At 39.8% G+C, this 20,395-nt stretch overlaps 5 protein-coding genes across 8 annotated transcripts; 2 read left to right on the forward strand and 3 right to left on the reverse strand.

Annotated features, from left to right (window-relative positions):
* Positions 1–115: 115 nt before the first annotated feature.
* On the reverse strand, positions 116–6,488 carry LOC104800126. The gene is made up of 14 exons (XM_010522852.1): positions 6,353–6,488; positions 3,095–3,520; positions 2,868–2,963; positions 2,609–2,731; positions 2,362–2,475; positions 2,075–2,164; positions 1,920–1,976; positions 1,719–1,778; positions 1,566–1,628; positions 1,173–1,287; positions 907–1,062; positions 713–772; positions 490–549; positions 116–363 (listed from the first exon to the last, which is right to left on the reverse strand). Exons 1-14 carry the CDS (start codon positions 6,431–6,433, stop codon positions 254–256), a joined length of 1,611 nt encoding a protein of 536 aa, XP_010521154.1. The 5' UTR covers positions 6,434–6,488; the 3' UTR covers positions 116–253.
* Positions 6,489–7,645: 1,157 nt separating this feature from the next.
* Positions 7,646–11,462, forward strand: LOC104800128 (threonylcarbamoyladenosine tRNA methylthiotransferase). Its single transcript, XM_010522855.2, has 11 exons — positions 7,646–7,881; positions 7,992–8,030; positions 8,242–8,333; positions 8,408–8,657; positions 8,831–8,950; positions 9,057–9,132; positions 9,298–9,506; positions 9,608–9,716; positions 10,023–10,115; positions 10,224–10,384; positions 10,753–11,462. The coding sequence occupies exons 1-11, from the start codon at positions 7,687–7,689 to the stop codon at positions 11,260–11,262; spliced, it is 1,854 nt and encodes a 617-aa protein (XP_010521157.1). The 5' UTR covers positions 7,646–7,686; the 3' UTR covers positions 11,263–11,462.
* Positions 11,459–14,795, reverse strand: LOC104800127 (FT-interacting protein 1-like). Its single transcript, XM_010522854.2, has one exon. The coding sequence runs from the start codon at positions 14,444–14,446 to the stop codon at positions 11,471–11,473; it is 2,976 nt and encodes a 991-aa protein (XP_010521156.1). The 5' UTR covers positions 14,447–14,795; the 3' UTR covers positions 11,459–11,470.
* Positions 14,796–15,557: 762 nt separating this feature from the next.
* Positions 15,558–17,595, forward strand: LOC104800129. 2 transcript variants are annotated; one of them, XM_010522857.1, is made up of 3 exons: positions 15,558–16,450; positions 16,484–16,540; positions 16,935–17,595. In XM_010522857.1, the coding sequence occupies exons 1-3, from the start codon at positions 15,590–15,592 to the stop codon at positions 17,484–17,486; spliced, it is 1,470 nt and encodes a 489-aa protein (XP_010521159.1). In that variant the 5' UTR covers positions 15,558–15,589; the 3' UTR covers positions 17,487–17,595. The 2 variants fall into 2 exon arrangements, with proteins under 2 accessions (XP_010521159.1, XP_010521158.1); XM_010522856.1 differs by lacking the exon at positions 16,484–16,540 and having other exon boundaries at positions 15,558–16,393; positions 16,809–17,595.
* Positions 17,596–18,159: 564 nt separating this feature from the next.
* On the reverse strand, positions 18,160–20,228 carry LOC104800130 (agamous-like MADS-box protein AGL80). 3 transcript variants are annotated; one of them, XM_010522859.1, is made up of 4 exons: positions 19,985–20,228; positions 19,341–19,579; positions 19,031–19,103; positions 18,160–18,759 (listed from the first exon to the last, which is right to left on the reverse strand). In XM_010522859.1, exons 2-4 carry the CDS (start codon positions 19,402–19,404, stop codon positions 18,336–18,338), a joined length of 561 nt encoding a protein of 186 aa, XP_010521161.1. In that variant the 5' UTR covers positions 19,405–19,579; positions 19,985–20,228; the 3' UTR covers positions 18,160–18,335. The 3 variants fall into 3 exon arrangements, with proteins under 3 accessions (XP_010521161.1, XP_010521162.1, XP_010521160.1); XM_010522860.1 differs by having other exon boundaries at positions 19,347–19,579; positions 19,942–20,228; XM_010522858.1 differs by having other exon boundaries at positions 19,942–20,228.
* Positions 20,229–20,395: the final 167 nt, after the last annotated feature.

The raw sequence follows: 20,395 nt of genomic DNA on the forward strand, positions 1-20,395 counted from the left end.
AAAGAAAAACTATTACCGGCTAAAATGAAACCAAGATAATAGACAAAATTAATATCAATAATTTGGGCCAAGGGGCCGAACTTGAGAAGCTTCGGCCCAAAGAAAATGCCACACAGATACATAATATTTAAATTTTGCTGCGAATATAAAAATACCAAAGGTATCAAATCAAGTCCAATAGAACAATTATTTGTTTAAAAAGGGCCAAAACGCAACATAACAAAGCTCTCATGTTCAGCTAACGAAGAGTTGGTTAAAAGAAGTCCAACGGATTGAAACTGTCCAAGTCTTTGAAGAAGTCATCATCGTCATCACCACCATCCGCCATGGTTGCATCAACACCACTCCGTATCCCTGCATGATCTGTAACGCAAAACATACTTACATATATTCAACTCTCAATTATATATCATATATTGTACATTTACATTGTTATACATTTACATATATACATATGTATATATATGTATGTATGTATATTGTGATTACCTGTGGTGTTGGATGTGCTGGCTAAGTCGGTTGGCGTCAAACTGCTTGGTCCCCCAATGTCTGTACGGAAAAGATGTGTATACGTACAACTTACATGGATATGGATGTACTAATTTATACTTTAAACTATATAATATATATGCAATGGAAATATCAAAATCTTCCCAAACCCGATTCAGACCCGTTTTAACTTTGTCTAAAATGTCATATTTGTCGTACTTACTGGTTGTCTTGCAGGCATGGTCCAAGTCGGCCAGAGGAAAATCGATTGGAGGATCAAAATCTGCATAGCAATATTGACACATTATAAGATAAGATACAGATATATATAGCAGTTGACATGTATTTTCTTTCTTTTTTTTAGTAAATTTAGGAATATCAAGTTATAGATAGATGAAAAAAAAATTCCAAACAAACCAAAGTCAAAGATTGAAGGTTGGATATTGGAATCCACGAATTGTAAATCTTCAAGATCGCCGAATATTGTATCGTCTTTTTCCACGGCTTTGGCGATAGGGTTGGCTTTCCCAATCAGTTTTGTTCTCGGTATAACATTCTTTGTTTTCTGAATATCTGCAATGAATACGTATACATATATATATATATATATATATTATTACTCATGATTGAATGAGTTATATATTAAAGTTATATTATAATTAAATAAATTAGGGCTGACTGACAATTAATATTGTTGCGGGGAGGAAGAGAAGCATTTGACTCCATAACACCTGATGCTCCCTCCATGCCGTTCATGTTCATTTGTTCTTTGTTTTTGTTGTTGTAACACCGTATCACCTTTTTTCCACAATAGAATAAGATACAATCATGCTCCTGATCATATAATATAGAGTTTATTCCCATGCATGCACGTACGCAGCCAATGCAACACACAGATGAATCTTTCTAGTATGACAAAATACCCTGTTTTCTAATCTATAATATTATAATGCCTCTGATTAATATATAGTTTAAGGACTATATTAAATCATAACTGAAAAGTTAAATTAGGTAATTCGCTGTCTATATACACGTAACGTATTGACAAAGAAATGCGTATTTAATTATAAAATTACCTCATCATAATTCGGGGGCACTAGAAGCGGTATACTTTGGAGTGGTGAAACACTTGAAATGGACTGCATCAAATGTCTGGTTTTTAGATAAGGGTGTGTGTGTGTACGTCTATATATATATACAGAGAAATATGTATAAAATCATATAATTACCTCATTTTTCCTGGTCGCTGGACTCGGTGCACTTTGGGGTGATAAAACACTTGGAATTTGCTGCATTGGAGTCAGTTCATGAGAGAACATTATCATTTATAATATATATACAGGCTAAGAAATTTGTATGAAGGGTACATTAATTATACGTCTATTTATATACATAAATTATATAATTATCTCATAGTTGTAGATCGGTACACTTTTGGGTGGTCGAACAGTTGGTTGCATAGTAACCGGGCTATGTGATTCAAATTCCTGTGATATCAGATGACATTATCATTCACCACACACATACAAACACATATGTGCACTGCACATATATATATATATGTATATATGTATAGTATATATACCGCAACTATGTAGCCAGATTCATTGGTCCGTATCACAACAGCTGGAGGTGGCTGCATTGTGCTCTGATGGTTCTCGTCAGAGCTAGGTTCCTGTCAGGAGAATATGATCATGCGCTACATGAATAAATACGCCTATGCACATGTATATATATGTATGTCAAATATACATATACATATATACACATATATATATATATGTATACATAATTTGGATCTTTTGATATAGTTAAGTATTTGATAATCTTTCTAAATAAAACAACATAAAGATGATATTTTAAGTGACGTACCACAATGTTTGGCTGCCCGTTAAGGCGGATAGGCCCATCGCGGCTCTCCGAGCCTATCGTTGGCTCGACGTCAACCACAGTTGAATTCTTCCCAACCCTTTTAGACGGTTGTCCCTATAATTTTAAAAAAAGAAGTAATAATACGTTATCTTTGACAAATTGCATTCCGTATATACATAAAATTGTGCACTCATACGATACAACAAAATAAAAAATATCATATAGATTATTCTTGCGACATATAAACCCTTTTCTTTGTCGTTGTTTTACGGCGGATTCTTGGGCCACTGCAGCTCCCACGACGGGTCGTGGTAATATGTTCTACGTCAAGGGCCGGCCCGTTTTGTGGTACTCTTCCCAATAGATTCGCCTACATTTGAATAAAACATCAAGTTCAGAGCCAGACTGTGAATATATATATATATATATATATATATATATATATGTATGTATGTATTTGCATATAAATACATCTATGCGTGTGTGTGCGAAGATTTTATACTCACTCTTCTTGCGATGTTTCTCTGAGTTGTTCTGTTTTGTGGCATTCGAAAACCTGTAGCCGCCAGCGCCATGACAATTCTACCGTTAGGTTCGGGAACCTGTAATCAGGGAACATTCATTCATTATACATCATTTACGTGTACAAAAGAAATACTATCATATATTATACACACACATATATATATATATGTATATATATCAAGAATATTGTGTATGTTTTGGAACGCACCGAGTTGCTGTTGGTATCACTCTGGAGACTGCGACCACGATTTTGATTGTCATGGCCCCTTCCACTTCCACGGCCATGACCATGACCATCCCCATGGATAGGTTCAGCAACATTGGTGGGATAATCCCCGAGGCCGCGGTCACGACCATGGCAATCCGCAAGGACATGTTCAGAAAAATTGGACAGAAAATCTCCGAGGCTGAGGCCACGACCATGACCATGATTCACAGGGACAGGTTCAGCAACACTGGTCGGATAATTTCCGAGGCTGATGCCACGTCGACCATGACCATTAATGTCGGGCACTTGTAGAATAGAGATAGTTTGACGATGAACAGTACCAAAGAGGGGTACATGCATTCCAGTGGCTTGCCTTTCACTTGTGTTGAACCTTCCGTTTCTTCTCATTTCTTCTGCCACCCTCCTCTGCATGCAAATTTTTCTGTTGTGTCAATTAAAAATATTCATTTTTTCTTTTATATCTTTTGGGATTTGTGTGTGTGTGTATATATATATATATGGGTGAAACATATGATGAGAGGTATCTTCTTATCATAACATCAGTAAACAAACATACAAAAAGTATGCCATATCTGCAATAGAGACGTGCATATATACATAGCAACAGATGCGTGCAACATACACGAGGAAAAAATGCCCAAATTCACAAAATGTATTGATATATATATATATATAGTACTATTGAAATATCGAATGATTTCGAATTCAATAACATGGCTCAGATATATATGTGGAATATCCCTAGTTTTTTAATGCAAGTTATTATATACCACTTTTCCATACCACTTTTCCAACTTATGACCACGAGTAACAAAAATGAAATATCGTCCAAAAAACCTTGTATTTTTCAGATATATATATATAAATCCTATATTTATACTTATTCGCTGAAATATACATGTACTCTTGAGATGTCAAACAAAAAAATCTTATACTTTTTTATTACCAAACAAATCATATATTTATACTTATTCACCCAAATATACATGTACTTTATAAATTATAACAAATAAGCATTTAAACGCAAACGCAAAAAAATATGATAAAAAATATATTCGAACCTAACCTAACCGATATATATCCGAACCGAATAAAATAATATACCATATTATATATGAATATTTCAAATCCGAAATAATCGAACCGAATCCGACCGATATATATCCGAACCGAATCGAACCGATTAAAATAATATACCAGATTGTATATGAATATTTCAAATCTAGAATAACCGAATCCAAAATAACAGTAAAAAGAATAAACCAAACTCGAATTAACCGTAACCGAATATAACCATTTATCTACCTATATATTATCAATTAATATCCAATATATTCTAAATTTAATTAGAAAAATAATATAATGATATTGTTTTATAAGTATAGTATATAATAAAATAAAGTATAGTAAAAAAGTATATAGTTTTTTTGTCTGACATTTGAAGGGTATATGTATATTTCGGTGAATAAGTATAAGTATAGGTTTTTTTAGTAATAAAAAAAGTACAAGTTTTTTATTGACATTTGAAGAGTATATGATTTTTTTTTGGCGATTTTTCCTAACAAAAACTAAAAAAGTTTTTTCTCGCCTAAAAAATATTTTATATTCAAATATTGGCAACCTTCACATAATTTCAAAATAGATCATTACACATGTAAAAATAAAATCACGAAAAACATGCATTATATTTTATACACAAACGAAAATGAATCTATATATCCAAATAGGGTGACCTAATGATTGGGTTGGACAAAGTGTTTCCAACTGAGGTTCTATATATATATACACGGCATTTTAAATTTTCTAAAACAAATTTTCAAATGTCATTCGAACGATAAAAAATTTTAAGAAATTTTTGTTTCAATTTAAACATTGAAAATTTGAAACTGTTATAATCTCATAACAATACCAATATTCAAGAAATATTAATCATAAATTCTAATTGATATTATAAACAACAAATATAAAAGAAAAAATCTAAAAAATCTATATATATATATATATATATTGATTGATATAATAATTAAAAATATATCTAATAATTATAAATAAATATTTTTTAAATATTTTTATCATATATATTTTTAAAATTGTTTCATGTAAAAATATGATATATTATATTTAAATATTCGCACGATAATAAAAACTTTTATCATATTTTATCATCAAAATATATCAAAACACATACAAAATAAAAAAAATATATTTTATACACAATAATAAATATAAAAAGAAAAAAAATATATTGATAGATAAAATAATTAAAAAGGTATTTTCATGGTATAAATCAAAATTTTATTTAATAAATATTTTTTTATCATATATTTTTTAAAATTTTCAGTGTAAAATAATATATATTATATTTAAATATTTTCACACGATAATTTTTTTTTCCATATTTTATCATCAAAATATATTAAAACACGTACAAAATAATTATAAACATATTTTATATACAACAATAAATATAAAATAAAAAATCTAAATAAAAATATATTGATAGATAGAGTAATTAAAAAGATATCTAATAGGTGTAAATAAAAAAATTTATTTCATAAATATGTTTTATCATATATATTTTTTTTAAATTTCCCGCGTAAAAATATTATGTTATATATTTAAATATTCACACGAAAATAAAATTTTTTCTCATATTTTATCATCACAATACATAAAAAAAGACATACAAATAAAAAACATACTTCATATATAACAATAAATACAAAATAAAAAAAATCTTAAAAATATATTGATAGATAGAGTAATTAAAAGATATCTAATACCTATATAAATCAAAATTTGGTTTCGTAAGTATTTATAATATATTTTTTAAATTTCCCGCGTAAAATATGATATATCATATTCAAATATTCGCGCGAAAACAAAAATTTTTCTCATATTTTATCATCAAAATATATCAAAACGCAATACAAATTCATCAAAAACATGCTTCATCCTCAACAATGAATAAATGAAAGTATTTATATGTTTATTTACTAGTACTGCATAAACCATTGGACTTTTCTGTATATATATATATACATATTCAGATCTATATCAGTATAACTATACATATCGTAATAACTTGACAATCAGTTTAAGTATACGTTCCATTCATGGATTTCGTGCAAAAGGAAAAAAAAAAAACTCAGAGAAAATTACCCCAATTGGCAGAAATAATAATAATAATAATAATAATCGGAGATGAATGGAAATGCGAAGAAGGGAAAGGAATACCCAATAGGGAGGATTCGATGGATTCCGGCTCCTTACGGGGAGAAAGGGAGTCCCGTTCATGTTATTACGCCGCTCTGACATTTCCCCGACCAAAGTGAGTGTGTTTTTTTTTCTTTCAAAAAAACTCTCTGGTCAATTCTCCGACCAAAGCAAAGTTTTGATTTCTGACGACCCAGGTAATGACAAATGCGGTATTTATGCTCGTACGCATATACATATACCTGCATAAACATATACAGACACATATATAGCACGTGCTGATATGTTTTAATGTATTTTGACAGATAGATACATTTTGTTTTGCTTTTTTTTTTTTTAATTTATTTATGGGATTGAAAGAACTGATAAGTTATTAGCATATAATTAATAAAACTCTAAAATCTAATATATATACTCTGCAAAATCATATTTAATCTATTTGATTATTATTATTATATTACGGCGATAAAAACAAATTTAACAGTTGATTCTAGAAGGTACTCTGCATACACATGACCGATATTTTCATCCCAACCTCAATTAAAATCTAAGAAAGGACTTTTTAACCAAAGATTTTAAAATATTAATGATCTAATTCGATTTCAAAGTTAATTAAATTGCATTTGGGGACGAAAGGGGCACTAGCTCACAAGTCCGCAGAGTAGCATTCTAAAAAAAATGATATATGTGGAATATATCAAATTGCACGGGGCAATTTTGAAAATAGTTTATTTCGTTGGGGTGATTTTGAATAAAGGATTAATGTTGATTTTATTATATATATTTTTTTTGGTGGGCTAATGAGAAAAGAAAAATGCCTGGTAATTGGGTAGTTGGCATAAATGGTTGATAAGGATAATCTTTCTGTATAAGTATGCATATATATCCACGCAAATTAGCTAAGTGATGAATTTGGAGCAGTAGCCGTTACAGATACCATTTAGATATCTTTACTTTTAAAAGAATAAAAATACAAACCTAACTTCTCAGATTCTAGTCTTAATAAGGAAATCCGCATTTAGCACTTTATTTAGTGCCATTAATGTACATGATTATGTACAATAAAGACAAATGTCTATACATAGATGTATGACACCAAAGGAATCTGTGCAATCGGTTGGCCCCACTTGAAGCTCCCATTCATTTCGTTTTCTAAATTTGTCATGTTGGGTCAATTACGAATTTAACCCGACTCGAGCCCTTTTACGAAATTTTTTAAAATGGGCTTTTAATGGGCCTACAAATTTAATCTGGGCCCATTTGAACGTTTAACCCGGACCCAGTAACGTTTCCACCCTGGAAAACCCCTTTCTCGCTCGTCGTTACGTCGCCGCCGTGGGAGAGAGAAGACGGCAATGGAGGATATAGAAGATTTGTTGATCGCCGGCGGCGGCGGAGGAGCTCCTCCGGGTTTCAGATTACCTTTGACGGCTGTCGGAATAAAGCCAAAGACGAATAAGACCAAACGTCTCCACTCCAAAGATGAAATTGGTAGTTCGGATAATAACGACTCGCTTTCTCCTCTGTCTTCCAAGATCCCTGGAACTCAGGTTCTCTCTCGTTGAGTCCCCATGCCTGTTTTTACATCCATGGCGTTTTCCACGCATTAACATATATGTTTTTTTTTTCTTGTTTGTCTGGGTTCGTATGTATGCCGCAGACGATATATATCAAGACGTTCGGATGCTCCCATAACCAGGCAAGTGGGTTCTTGTGTTTTTCATCTTCTTCTAATTTAGGTCTTCGTGATCGATGTCTATTTGCTTCATCAAGGGTTGATTTTCATGTTATCATCTCGATGGTAGAGTTGTTGATCTCCTATAGTTAGATTATGCATATAAATAATCGTATTTGGCAAATCATAACGCATCTGATGCACGGATCTTATCATGTTTATGGTCTTTGTTCAGAGTGATAGTGAGTATATGGCTGGTCAGCTCACAGCATTCGGCTATGGGTTATCGGATATTCCTGAGGAAGCTGACCTGTGGCTCATTAACACGTAACCTTCAAAGTTCTTTACTCTCTTGAACACACTGTGGCAGCAATGTGAGTGATAATTTGTTATTGATGCAGCTGTACTGTGAAATCTCCAAGTCAATCTGCAATGACCACTTTGATATCGAGAGGTAAAAGTGCGAAAAAGCCTCTCGTGATTGCTGGATGTGTTCCTCAGGGTAGTCGTGATCTCAGAGAGCTGGAAGGTGTCAGCATAGTCGGTGTTCAACAGATAGATCGCGTTGTAGAGATTGTAGATGAAACTCTTAAGGGTCATGAAGTGCGGCTTCTGACCCGGAAGACTTTGCCCGCACTTGATCTCCCAAAGGTGGATAAAGTTGAATTTCTGATATATTTGAGTTGGCCTGTTCTCTTACCCTCTAATGTTCGTAACGGATGGGGGTTTATTCTTTCTTATCTTACAATATATTTCTCTTTTTCTGTGAGTTTGAAATCTATGGAATTGTTTCTGTGCGAGTTAGAAGTGATTTTCTCTTTCAGGTAAGGAGGAACAAGTTCATTGAAATTCTTCCCATTAATGTTGGCTGTTTGGGTGCTTGTACTTATTGCAAGACAAAGCATGCTCGTGGTCACCTGGGAAGCTACACAGTCGAAAGTCTTGTAAGTAGGTCTCGCTTCATAGACAAAATTATTCTGTTTGTATCCCATCTTGTAAGCTCTTCCCTTTGTTCTCCTTAGGAAATTTTTCTTGTCGTTCTTTCTGCAGGTTGAGCGTGTGAGAACTGTAATAGCTGAAGGAGTGAAGGAGATATGGTTGAGCAGTGAGGACACTGGAGCATATGGTTGTCTTCTATTCCAACTTTTAATCTCATGATGGTTTACTTCTCTTTCAAAGGCTTAGACATAGTTTACTAATGGCCCTTGGAGTGGATCTATCTTAGGAATGATGCCTTTGAAGCGTCCAATGTGAAAGTTACGTTAAAGATCATGCCCTTCAAATATTGCAGGTCGTGACATTGGAGTTAATCTTCCAATACTTCTCAACGCTATTGTAAAGGAACTACCTTCTGATCAAAGCACGATGCTGAGGATTGGAATGACTAATCCTCCCTTTATTCTCGAACACTTGAAAGAAATAGCAGCTGTTTTAAGTCACCCCTGTGTATACACCTTCCTTCATGTGCCTGTACAATCTGGCAGTGATGCTGTCTTGACGGTGAGTGCAGATATTGTCTTGAACTGCTTATGCTGCTCTTTTCATCTGGTCATGGTCATGCTATATATTACTTTCTTACTGTTCTTGTTGTTGCATTGCAGGCCATGAACCGAGAATACACAGTGGCCGACTTCAGGAAAGTGGTGGATACCTTAACGGAACTTGTACCGGGAATGCAGATTGCTACTGATATAATATGTGGCTTCCCTGGTTAGTGCTGAACAAACCCAGAATCTGTACTACTTTTGTTTGCATTTCTTCCAGTGTGATTCACAGTCAAGTCAGATGTACTGGCTACAGTCGACTTTACCTTTTTCCTTTCAACCGTTCGTTCGATAGTTTGATTTCTGTTAAAAGGGAACCACCGTTTTAAGCGTGAATCTACCATTAAAAAAATAACATTGTCTTGGAGACTTGCCTAGATGCATTTGTTGGCGCTCAATATTTGATGGCACTATGGCTCAGAGTGTGTTCTGGTTTTGGAGAATCCATTTCTAACTTTTTTCCCGATTCCAGGTGAAACTGATGAAGATTTTGCACAAACAGTTACTCTGATCAAGGAATACAAGTTTTCTCAAGTTCATATATCTCAGTTTTACCCCCGGCCAGGTATGCCCAGACATCTGTTAAAAGTTGTTGTTGTACATCATCTTTAGCTTAATAGGAAGTGCATCATCTGGTTTTCACATTTTTTAAATGTGCCATTTGTGAGAACAGGGACACCAGCAGCGAGGATGAAGAAGGTCCCGAGTAATATCGTGAAGCAGCGAAGCCGTGAATTGACTAATGTCTTTGAAGCTTTTACACCTTACACAGAAATGGTGGGCAGAGAAGAGAGAATTTGGATCACAGAAATAGCAACAGATGGAGTTAATTTGGTAAGCCCCCTCATACATCTTTCGCATTTCAGCCCCAAACCGCTAATCCAAATCAATTCTAAAACTCACTCATTAATGTTTCGCAAATATATTAGTAAGTTAAATTTATATTAGACAAAACTGCATTATAATTGAAATATTTCGGTAGCATACACCAGAATAGATGCAAGCCCGGAGTCAACCTTGCATTCTTTAGAAATGTTGAGGCATAAATATCATGGGAATGCTACTAGTGTACCTTTTACCAGAATATTTTTGCTTCTCATTTGGGGCAATTGGCAATAATTTTTTTTTTCCCTGTGAAAAGAGAGGTACTACTACTATCTATCCCTAAACCGATCTTCATTCACAATGTGGAAACTGTATAGGTTGGGCATACCAAAGGTTACATACAGGTCCTAGTTGCTGCACCTGAAAGCATGCTTGGAACTATAGCTACCGTTAAGATAACGTCCGTTGGAAGATGGTCTGTATTTGCGGAGGTTATTGAGACGTTCGACCATCCAAATGAAGAGACTCGGCCTCGCGAAAGGCCATCTTCTCCTCGTGCCGATACATGTGAGACTTGCACTTGCTCTGCTGAGAGCTGTGGAGGACAGAAGATAGAAGAGGTCTGTGATGTTTCGGGAGATCTATCACCACCAAATCAAATTGGAAGAAGCTTGTTTGGACGGTTCTTGAGGAGACGGAACAAGCAGGTCCATGAAAGATCGGAGAAAGAGATCTTAGTGTCCATGGAAAAGCAAGAAGCTACAGAGACAAGCGTGACTCATTGGGGTATCGTCGATAAGGCTCTTCTATGTGGAATGGTCATCAGCACCCTCACCATTGTCGTCTTGCTGATTAGCATAGGATCTAGGGTTTTGCTACAACAGTGAATTCCCGTCGGATCAATAGATTCGTTAAAGTAAATCGATACTGAGCAGGGTTTTGTCCAATGCTCAATCTGAATGTGTATTCTGCAGAGTCTGGACCAAAGCCCTCGCTTCTCTGCTCTTCTTTTCCCTCTACAAATTTCTTGTTTTCTGATAACACTTCAATTACAATGATGTTTTATTTACTGAGATAATTGTTTTCACTCTTTCCTTACAGCAGCATATCTGTCTTGGCTGGTAACCTCTTGAAGAAATTGACAGGTACTGAAGGCATCTTGGTCCTAAGCCTCGGATGACGCAGGATGTAAAACCCGACGAGGACTGCGATCACCTGGAACGGTATGACATAGATCAACATGGCCCAGATCAGCGAGAAGACAATAAATATAGTTGTGGCTCTCGAGTCACGCCAACTCAGCAGAGCCTGAGCTCTCTCCCCTTGCGTTGCGAGGTCACCCACCACTGTCTGGACCCTGCCCGCAACACTTCTGAGCCTGTCATACCTGAATCTGACAACGTCTGAGGTTTTGCTGCTGGGGAATGTGTCAAACTCCTCGTCTAACTCGTCTGGATGCGCATGGTCAGCTTGGGACAGATGTGCATCCATGTGTGGTGGGTGCCTTGGCCTGAACCGGTAGTTCCACATGCCGATCACAAAGAGGTAGAGGAAGGCTGTAGGCAGGATTAGTTCCGGGTAATAGACCAGGATCAAGAACAGGATATGAACCAGACACGTCGTGATTGGGTTTCTCCATGTGCAAATATCGTTGAACCACTTGCAGGCGATAGTGATAGTCGAGAGCAGCGACATGATCCTGGTGAAATTGGCTTTGCTTCTCCTGAGACTGAACATATGGTAGTCCATGTCAAGCATGTATTCCACAACCTCACGCCTCAGAGGTGGCTCGGCCCTTGCGAGCCTTGCCGCAACTATCTGCATTGCCTGGTGCCTAAGCACATCGATGTGTCTGACAGGTATCGGTTGAACATAGTGCATCTTCGGCAACAACGGGTTTCCGTACTGTGCCACCATGTTCACCCAAGCAGTGCAGGTGAATCTCAGAGCCAGATGAATTTCCCCGTACTTCTTTAGGCCGGACTGTGTAAGTACCAATAATGGGTAGAAATGGGTGTAAACCTTGTCGGTTTCCAATGTTGATAGCCGGACTCTCACCTTCCCGATCTTCTGGTCCTGACCATCGTTGATGTGAGCATTGTCAAATACGCCGATTGTTACGACGGTACATGAGTCGAAGACCTCCCAAGTGTACTGCTCGTTCCATCGGGGTTCGAGTGTGTTGAGAAGAGTCCTTGTCCTCACCCATTTGTTACCGTATTTCGCTACGCAGTAGGCATCGGTCTTCTGCCCTTTGCCTTTCATGGAAAACAAGTTCCTGGCACTTAGAATCCCGAGCTCCAGAATTCCTATGCTTTGCTTCTTAAGATACTTCGAGGATGGCTGAAGATTGCTGCTGAAATACATGGACTCGTCAAGAACGTGGTACCCCGCTTCTAGACAGAGGCGTATGAGGATTTTGCTCGAGAATTTCTCCTTTTTCTTCTCAGTCTCTTCCTCTATAGCCAGAGCAGGTTTCTGAAGATTGAACCACCGTGGTGCCTCGGGCATTTTGTTCGTCTCGTGCCTCACGGGCACATCTCTAACGGGTATGAACACCCTTCCCAGAATCTCGTCTTTCCCTGGAATGATCATGTCATCCACCGATATGACAATCATGTCCTCGAACGGTTCAGACACGACAAACATGAGTTCATCGTGCCACTGCGGGTTCACTGTCCGAATCTGAGCAGTCCTCGTGGCTCTCATCTGATTCCCTGCCTGCACTTTGACCACTGCCTCTGGTGCTGCTCGTCCCTTTTCAGATGGCACCAGATCCTTAGCTTCTATGATGTATACCTTCAGGTAATACAGCTTGGGCGAGAAGTAAACCTTAGACCGTGTAATCGCAAGGTTCGGGTGGTGGCTCACGGTATGAGCGTCCGAATGCCAAGCCTCGGGGAAACACTCGTCAGCCTGTGTCCCTACCCATATTGCCAACATTATCTCTCCTTTGTTCGTCTTCATTCCTTTCTTGTCCTCGAGCTTGTACCACTGCGGAGCCAGAGGACTGTCGGGAGGAACCCGAAGAGGCACTTCCGACAGATCGATTATCAATCTCCTTACGAAATCGTCTTTTGTCAAAGCCTCGTTGTCTTTGACGGTGATCTCAAGCTGATTGGACTGTAACCTGTCTTTGGAGAAGGCGAAGATCTGTTTCCAGAGAGGATTCTGATTCTTCTCCAAGTGTTTTGTCACTCCTTTGTAGTTGCCGAGCTTCACTTCCACGTAAGGGTCGAGGCTGCCAGAGACATCCATCACAGGAAGGTCTCGGGCCTTGACCACGTTCACGTAGAGAAAATGTGTCTGCTCGACCAGGTCGTAAGTGCTCGCTGTCTTGTCTCCGTTGCGGAAATGGGTCGCGTGTCTCATACGCGCCGCCAGTGGAGGGCTTGTCTCCACCAGTTGGAACTCCGGGTTCTGTCTCGGCCCTCGTACCATCTGCATCGCCGGAGGACCTGGTGCCCTCGTGAAATCCGTCCTCAACTCTGGCAGAGTTGTTGGCTTTGCTGCCGCCGAGATGGAGTGGAACGTCCTAGTTTCCTTCTCCGGCTTCTTCTCGACGTAAACTTCTTCGGCTTTAGCGTTTCGGTCGATTTCCGCAAACGGGTTTTCGTAGGATTCAGATTTCTTCGCGTCCACGGCTGGTTCATCCACCACGGGAATCGACTGAGCGACATCCGAGCCACCGTGAGGGAGAGCGTAGATTCGGAGGGAGATGTCGCCACTGATGTGGGAGAAGAGACCGCGTTTGTCGAGAGGGTAGCTCTGGATGGAGGCCTCGGATTCCGACAAGGGAACAGAGATGCCAGAGATTCTGACACGGCCGAGGAACTTGCGGTGGTTGTGGTCGTAGACAGCGACATGGATGGACTTGTCGGGGAGAGCTGTGGGGTCAGCAACGTTGAAGACGAGCCTCTCGTTCCAGTGAGGGTTGAGATCTTTGTGCCGAGTCTGCGTTCTCTGACGCTGTTGGTCGAAATCGACTTCGACGAAAGGGCTGGCCGACCCATTCCCGTCTTTGGCCTTCAGAGCTCTCGCCTCCACTACTTCTACCACCAGTTTGCTCATCTCCGTCTGGATTTCCTTGTCGTCTTCTTGTCGGATAGAGGAATTTTAATGTGTTTCAGAGAGAATTCCGGTCGGAACACGGAACTGCGTTTGTTTGTAGAAGAAGACGCAAGTGTGAAGAAGACAGAAATTAGGAAGAGAACCGAAACAAAGGAAATGAGATTATCATCGCTCTCTCTCGCTCTCTCTCCCTCCCTGCAGGTCACACACACACACACGTACATATATATATATATGTATGTATTCTTCTATTATTCTCAATCGAAATTCATGAGCGTTTAATCGAAATCCATGGTTTGAAGCACGAGCAAATGCAGCAGTCCTTGTCTAGGCGGGACACTTGCTCATGGTATAAGATGAACGGAGAGTGGATCTTTGTTTAACGAATGAAATGTAGTATTTTTATATCATTTAAATGTGGAATGTTGCCGGGTACCATCGTTTCCGTATGAAATAAGCAACTTCTCCACACCTAAGCTAATGGATCGAAATTGAAATAACAACAGCATTAGCAACTGTATAATATATGTTGTACAATATAAGCTTGCATACACGTTCTCCGCCTTAAACATAAATGCTATTATGATGGCGATGACGATGATCATGACAAGGGTTTTGTCGAGCGACAGTGACATTTTAGAACGTGGCGAAAATATTTTGTTTTCTTTTATTGTGTGTGTGTAATAGTATGAAATGGGGCTACCGCATCATGAAATGAAATCTACCGCAACTTTGTCATGTTCTTCCCCTTAAAGTTGGTCCTTTTTTTTATTTGGCTGCGAGTCTGCGACCACAACAAATTAATATAGTTTTTAATGGATGGATCAGAATTTTACGATAAATAAAATATTAAATATATCATTTTGTTATTTTTCTGAACTATTTAAAAATAAATAAATAAACTTGGACAGAAAAATTTGGGCTTTATCATTATTTATTCTCAACTCAACTTGATGAATAGCGTGCATTATATGATGCACCGTGTGTTTATCTACGGTAAGGGAGGGAGTCAATGGCTGGCACGTGGAGTACACGTGGCAACACGTGTCAATCAGGGACGAAACAGGTCTTGCGGTATCATGCGCCACAAGTGCGCTTATACCCAGAAGAATAGGTCCAGACGACAATGCAATAACACAAGGGATGACGAACATCGTGGCCTTATGTCTGATACTGACCACTTTTTTAGCGGCGGAGGTTTGGACGCCGTCTCCGGCGATGACCCACAGTAATGAGCCGGAGGCTGACATCATCGTGAAAGACGGCCACCGCCTGGTGGTCGTCGAGTACGAAAAAGAAGGCAAAACCAACACCAAGATCGTGATCTCGCCGCCGGAGACGAAACCCGGAGAAGCAGAAGAGGGAGATAACAGAGGAGTGTTACGTAATGTCAAAGACAGAGTGAAAGAAACGACGACGTATCTTCCGAACGTCGGCCAAGGCATCTCGCGCCCTGAGACGAACGGCGAAGACGGAGAGGCGCGTGGACGTCACGCGACGCCGGGCGAGCTTATATGCGACGCGTTTGGAAAGTGCAGGCACAAGATCGCGAGCACGTTGGGTAAAGCCAAAGATCGGATCTCAAGGGTCCAGGAGGAGCCCAGTGAGCTCGGAGAAACGGCGAGAGAGACGGTGGACGAATCCGGAGAGTCTACGGCGGCGAAGGCCGACGAAGCCAAGGAGACGGTGGCTCGGATGACTCGCGGCGTTAAAGAATCGATGGGTCATAAGGCCCAAGATACGATGGACAAGATATCAGAGACGGCCCATGACTCGGCCCATAAGTTGAAAGAGACAATGGCTCATATTGCCCAAGAAGCGAAGGACAAAGCAGCCCATATTGCCCAAGAAGCGAAGGACAAAGCTGCCGATACGGCCCAAGAAGTGAAGGACAAAGCGGCTCAAAAGGCCCAAGAATCGAAGGACAAAGCGGCCCATAAAGCCCAGGAAATGAAGGACAAGGCTAAAATGAAGCTGTCGGAAAAGGCCGAAGACGCGAAGAATGTGGCGGGCGGAATGGCAGAAGAGGCGAAGAAGTCGGCGGTTCCAAAGGCCCAAACGGCGTGGGGGAAGGTGAAGACGGCGGCGAAGGAGGTGATGAGTCCGGCGAAGGTGGGGGGCGTGGTGGGTCTGACGGCGTTAGCCATGGCTTACGGAACATGCATCTGGGTAACCTTCGTGTCAAGCTACGTCCTGGCCGGAGTTCTGGGGAGGAACCAGTTCGGTCTGGTCCAGAGCAAAGTGTACCCGGTCTACTTCAAGACCGTCTCGTTGGGCATCCTCGTCGGTCTGGTAGGCCACGTCATCGGCCGGAGCCGGGAATTGCTGACGGACTCGGGCGACATGTGGCAAGCCAGCCCAGGAAATGAAGGACAAGGCTAAAATGAAGCTGTCGGAAAAGGCCGAAGACGCGAAGAATGTGGCGGGCGGAATGGCAGAAGAGGCGAAGAAGTCGGCGGTTCCAAAGGCCCAAACGGCGTGGGGGAAGGTGAAGACGGCGGCGAAGGAGGTGATGAGTCCGGCGAAGGTGGGGGGCGTGGTGGGTCTGACGGCGTTAGCCATGGCTTACGGAACATGCATCTGGGTAACCTTCGTGTCAAGCTACGTCCTGGCCGGAGTTCTGGGGAGGAACCAGTTCGGTCTGGTCCAGAGCAAAGTGTACCCGGTCTACTTCAAGACCGTCTCGTTGGGCATCCTCGTCGGTCTGGTAGGCCACGTCATCGGCCGGAGCCGGAAATTGCTGACGGACTCGGCCGACATGTGGCAAGCCATGAATCTGCTGACGTCGTTCTTGATGGTGGAGGGGAATGGGTCGATTCTCGATCCACGGGCGACGAGAGCCATGTTCGAGAGGATGAAGGTGGAGAAAGAAGAAGGAAGAGGGGCAGATGAGGAGGAAACGAGGCAGAAGCTGAGGAAACTTAGCGAGAGGCTTCAGAAGCTGAACACATATTCCTCATGGATCAATATATTGACTCTAATGTCTCTGACTTGGCACCTTGTGTATATTGGTCAACGTCTTACTGCTGCTTCTTCTTAAGTTTGACTTTTGGCTGTGTGTTCTTTTGTTACATAATGGTGTTACTGTTTTTTGTTTGTTCGGTTACGTTTTATGATATGCTGTGGATTCATAAAAGATCCTTCTAATCTTCGTGTTTTCGGGCCGCCAAGAATCTGTGCATATTTCTTCACTGAATCTGTGAAGCTTCTAATTATAAATCATAACTTGTCCTTCTTTTTGGTTTGGTGGGTTTGGGTAATTTCGCGTGGTTTTTTTTTTTTTTTTTGGGTTCGGTAAAATGAATATATTTTGTTTGGCCAAAATTACAAGTTATTTTTTCGCTTGGGGTTGGTTGGTAATTACGTTGAGATTGTATTTGGGGGAATTTTTTTTTCTTTATGGGTCCATCATCGACAGAGCCATTGGACATAGTCATTTTTTTTTAATTTTGGAAATTTTTGGAGAAGTATCTCTCTTTGGACTTTCTATTTTATTTTCCCCGTATTATCTTCTATTTTTGGACAGTTTCTAAGTAAAAAAGAAAAAGAATCTGTTATTTCAATTAGGAAATCTTTCAAACATCGCCTCAACAGTTACCAAGAATTGAGAATATATGAGTCAGTGGTTTATACAAATTTATAAACTTTAAAAATTCGCTGTTATCGCCCTGCAGCCTGCAATGATAGATATAGCACATAAAAAAAACTCCCCATACCAAATGAAAATCTAACAAATTGTACGGCAAATTCGATGAGAATACATAAAGAGATACGGAAAAACATGGTACATGTCTGTGTAAATCGAATGAGAAATGATAACAGCGACCACATAACCCCTTTTTTCCGTCCGTCTCCAGATCCTGAAACGAAAAGAAATCTCACCATTCGATCAAATTTCATCGGCAAAGACTGACATTCGGATGGAGGATTCGATCCTCTCCGTGACGGCCTTGATCCTCTGCTCGAGCAGACGGGCAGCCACGCTCAGCTCCTCGGAGTAATCCGCATCATTCAGGTCATTGTGGAACGCAACCAATCCGAGCTCGATCAAACTGTTCTTCCTCCTCTCTCTCTCGAGCTCTCTCTCCAATTTACCAATCATCTGGTGAACGAAATCCCCTTGGTCCAGCATATGCTTTGTCTGTTTCGCCCTCGGGAGCCTCCGGAGACGGTCCAGAATAGCGTGAGCCTCACGGCGGTTAGGCCATACCTCAGGTTCCTCACTGTAGTCGCTGTAGATGATAGCACAAGCAGGGATTCCACATAGAACTGTCAACTCCGTGAGTTTCTTGAGTAACCCGACTTTGCGTTTCCTGAAAGTAACACGACGAATTGATTCGTTGGAGATCAGTTCGTGATTCACCTTTCTTCTACCCATAATACTACAAAACTGAAAAGAAAAAACGGAGAGGATGATTGGAAAGGTGTTTAGGTGTGTGTGTGTTTCAAGACCCTGGAAGAGCGACCCTATATATACTTTCTAAATTGAATTACGAGCGTTGCTTCCGATGGGCCACACAGCCGTATGAGTATAGAAAAGAGGGGAAAATACAGATACAAGGGATCGTAGCTAGATATATATACCCTATAAATATGAACATTTCCTTTACAGGAGCCTTCCCGTTCACAAGTGTCGTATGCTGGTTGGATAAGAGACCTGCAGAATAAGAAAGAAATTATGAATTATGCCTGTAAATGGCCGCATTTTGTTTTCCATTTTGAGCAATTCTGAGTTTCACATTGCACACGGATACGAGTTCGGTATAATACGCACTTGGGTTATACTACCTACACATGTTTATACTGTAATTTTTCAAGAGAACAAATGACATAGGATATGAATCAAGATTAGCAAATACCAAGGCACATGTGGAAAGAAAGAGAAAAACATAACTCTTACACAAAGTAGATAAGTTGGCCAAGAAGTGGGAAGCAGATCTAGACAGCAGAAGCCTCATGCCTTCTTTTCCATTTTTGAACTTCTCAAAAGAAGAAGCGTCCGTTAGAATCCGATAACATATAGAAACTTGTGATAAACCTGCTTGATTCGGCGGCAATTTCCAAATATCAAGTCAGAAAGCTCCCTCTCGGTAACTGAGATGATCAGGCCATTTCAATCGACGTACATTGTACCTTACAATACAAAATCGAAGTATACAAGTCAAAATGGATAGAAATAGAACTGAAGATCACAGGCATGAACCGAAAGGATTAGCACAATGACAGGAACAAGTAAGAAGCAATTTCATGGCATAAAAGTGGCATACATGATTATCTTCCCCTAAACCCATCGAGTTCATATGTACGAACACTTAACCACTAGATTCGATAACCTATCATCCATTAGCCAGTAGTATCAGACAGAACGTCAAAACTTGAGGCGAATTCACCAGTGAAACAATTAGCAAATCATGAAACTAGTAATCTCAGGAAGACATTGAACAAAAAAAAAAAAAAACTAGCGGAAACATTGAACTAGAAACGCAAAACAATACCACAATCTAAAGCAGCATTTACACATCCCCATTCTCCTCTTACGTAAAGAGACAAGTAATCCGTCCAGCGCCGGGAAAGCTACCATAAACTTGAACATCGGGATCGGAGAAAACAGCCACCGCGTCGCCGCCGGAAGTCCAACGCCGTCGAAATTGTTCCCGGAGACATTGGAGGAAAAGCAGCTCGAAGCGAGAGCAAGAACAGTGACAGCGAGGATCGATGGATCCACCTCCACCGACGAAACTGATGATCGGCGACGCCATCAAATGCGTCTGGGTTCCGAGTAACGGATTTCTCTGGGTTAGTGGATTGAAACCATCAAGTCGAAAATTATATGTAAAAACTTAGAAAATTCTTCGGCCCATAACTAGGCCCATTTATCAAATGTTTTTTTTTTTTTAATTGGCACGTTAATACATTTCTAATCTATATATATTAATAAAGGAGTTTAAA

Source organism: Tarenaya hassleriana, unplaced genomic scaffold (assembly GCF_000463585.1).
Source record: "Tarenaya hassleriana unplaced genomic scaffold, ASM46358v1 Cleome65, whole genome shotgun sequence".
NCBI classification, from domain to species: Eukaryota; Viridiplantae; Streptophyta; class Magnoliopsida; order Brassicales; family Cleomaceae; genus Tarenaya; species Tarenaya hassleriana.

What these genes read in the sequence shown, in the direction of transcription:
- LOC104800128 (XM_010522855.2), top strand. Translation starts at nt 7,687, where the DNA reads ATGGAGGATATAGAAGATTTGTTGATCGCCGGCGGCGGCGGAGGAGCT. An exon ending in TCGGATGCTCCCATAACCAG is followed by an intron (nt 8,031 to 8,241) that starts GCAAGTGGGTTC and finishes GTCTTTGTTCAG; the next exon opens with AGTGATAGTGAGTATATGGC. An exon ending in GCAGTGATGCTGTCTTGACG is followed by an intron (nt 9,507 to 9,607) that starts GTGAGTGCAGAT and finishes GTTGCATTGCAG; the next exon opens with GCCATGAACCGAGAATACAC.
- LOC104800130 (XM_010522859.1), bottom strand. Translation starts at nt 19,404, where the DNA reads ATGAGGCTTCTGCTGTCTAGATCTGCTTCCCACTTCTTGGCCAACTTA. An exon ending in CTTATCTACTTTGTGTAAGA is followed by an intron (nt 19,104 to 19,340) that starts GTTATGTTTTTC and finishes CTTATTCTGCAG; the next exon opens with GTCTCTTATCCAACCAGCAT. An exon ending in GAAATGTTCATATTTATAGG is followed by an intron (nt 18,760 to 19,030) that starts GTATATATATCT and finishes TGTTACTTTCAG; the next exon opens with GAAACGCAAAGTCGGGTTAC.
- LOC104800129 (XM_010522856.1), top strand. Translation starts at nt 15,590, where the DNA reads ATGACGAACATCGTGGCCTTATGTCTGATACTGACCACTTTTTTAGCG. An exon ending in AAGCGGCCCATAAAGCCCAG is followed by an intron (nt 16,394 to 16,808) that starts GAAATGAAGGAC and finishes AAGCCAGCCCAG; the next exon opens with GAAATGAAGGACAAGGCTAA.
- LOC104800126 (XM_010522852.1), bottom strand. Translation starts at nt 6,433, where the DNA reads ATGTCAGAGCGGCGTAATAACATGAACGGGACTCCCTTTCTCCCCGTA. An exon ending in AAACAACGACAAAGAAAAGG is followed by an intron (nt 2,476 to 2,608) that starts GTTTATATGTCG and finishes TTAAAATTATAG; the next exon opens with GGACAACCGTCTAAAAGGGT. An exon ending in TGCCCCCGAATTATGATGAG is followed by an intron (nt 1,288 to 1,565) that starts GTAATTTTATAA and finishes TGTGGAAAAAAG; the next exon opens with GTGATACGGTGTTACAACAA.
- LOC104800127 (XM_010522854.2), bottom strand. Translation starts at nt 14,446, where the DNA reads ATGAGCAAACTGGTGGTAGAAGTAGTGGAGGCGAGAGCTCTGAAGGCC.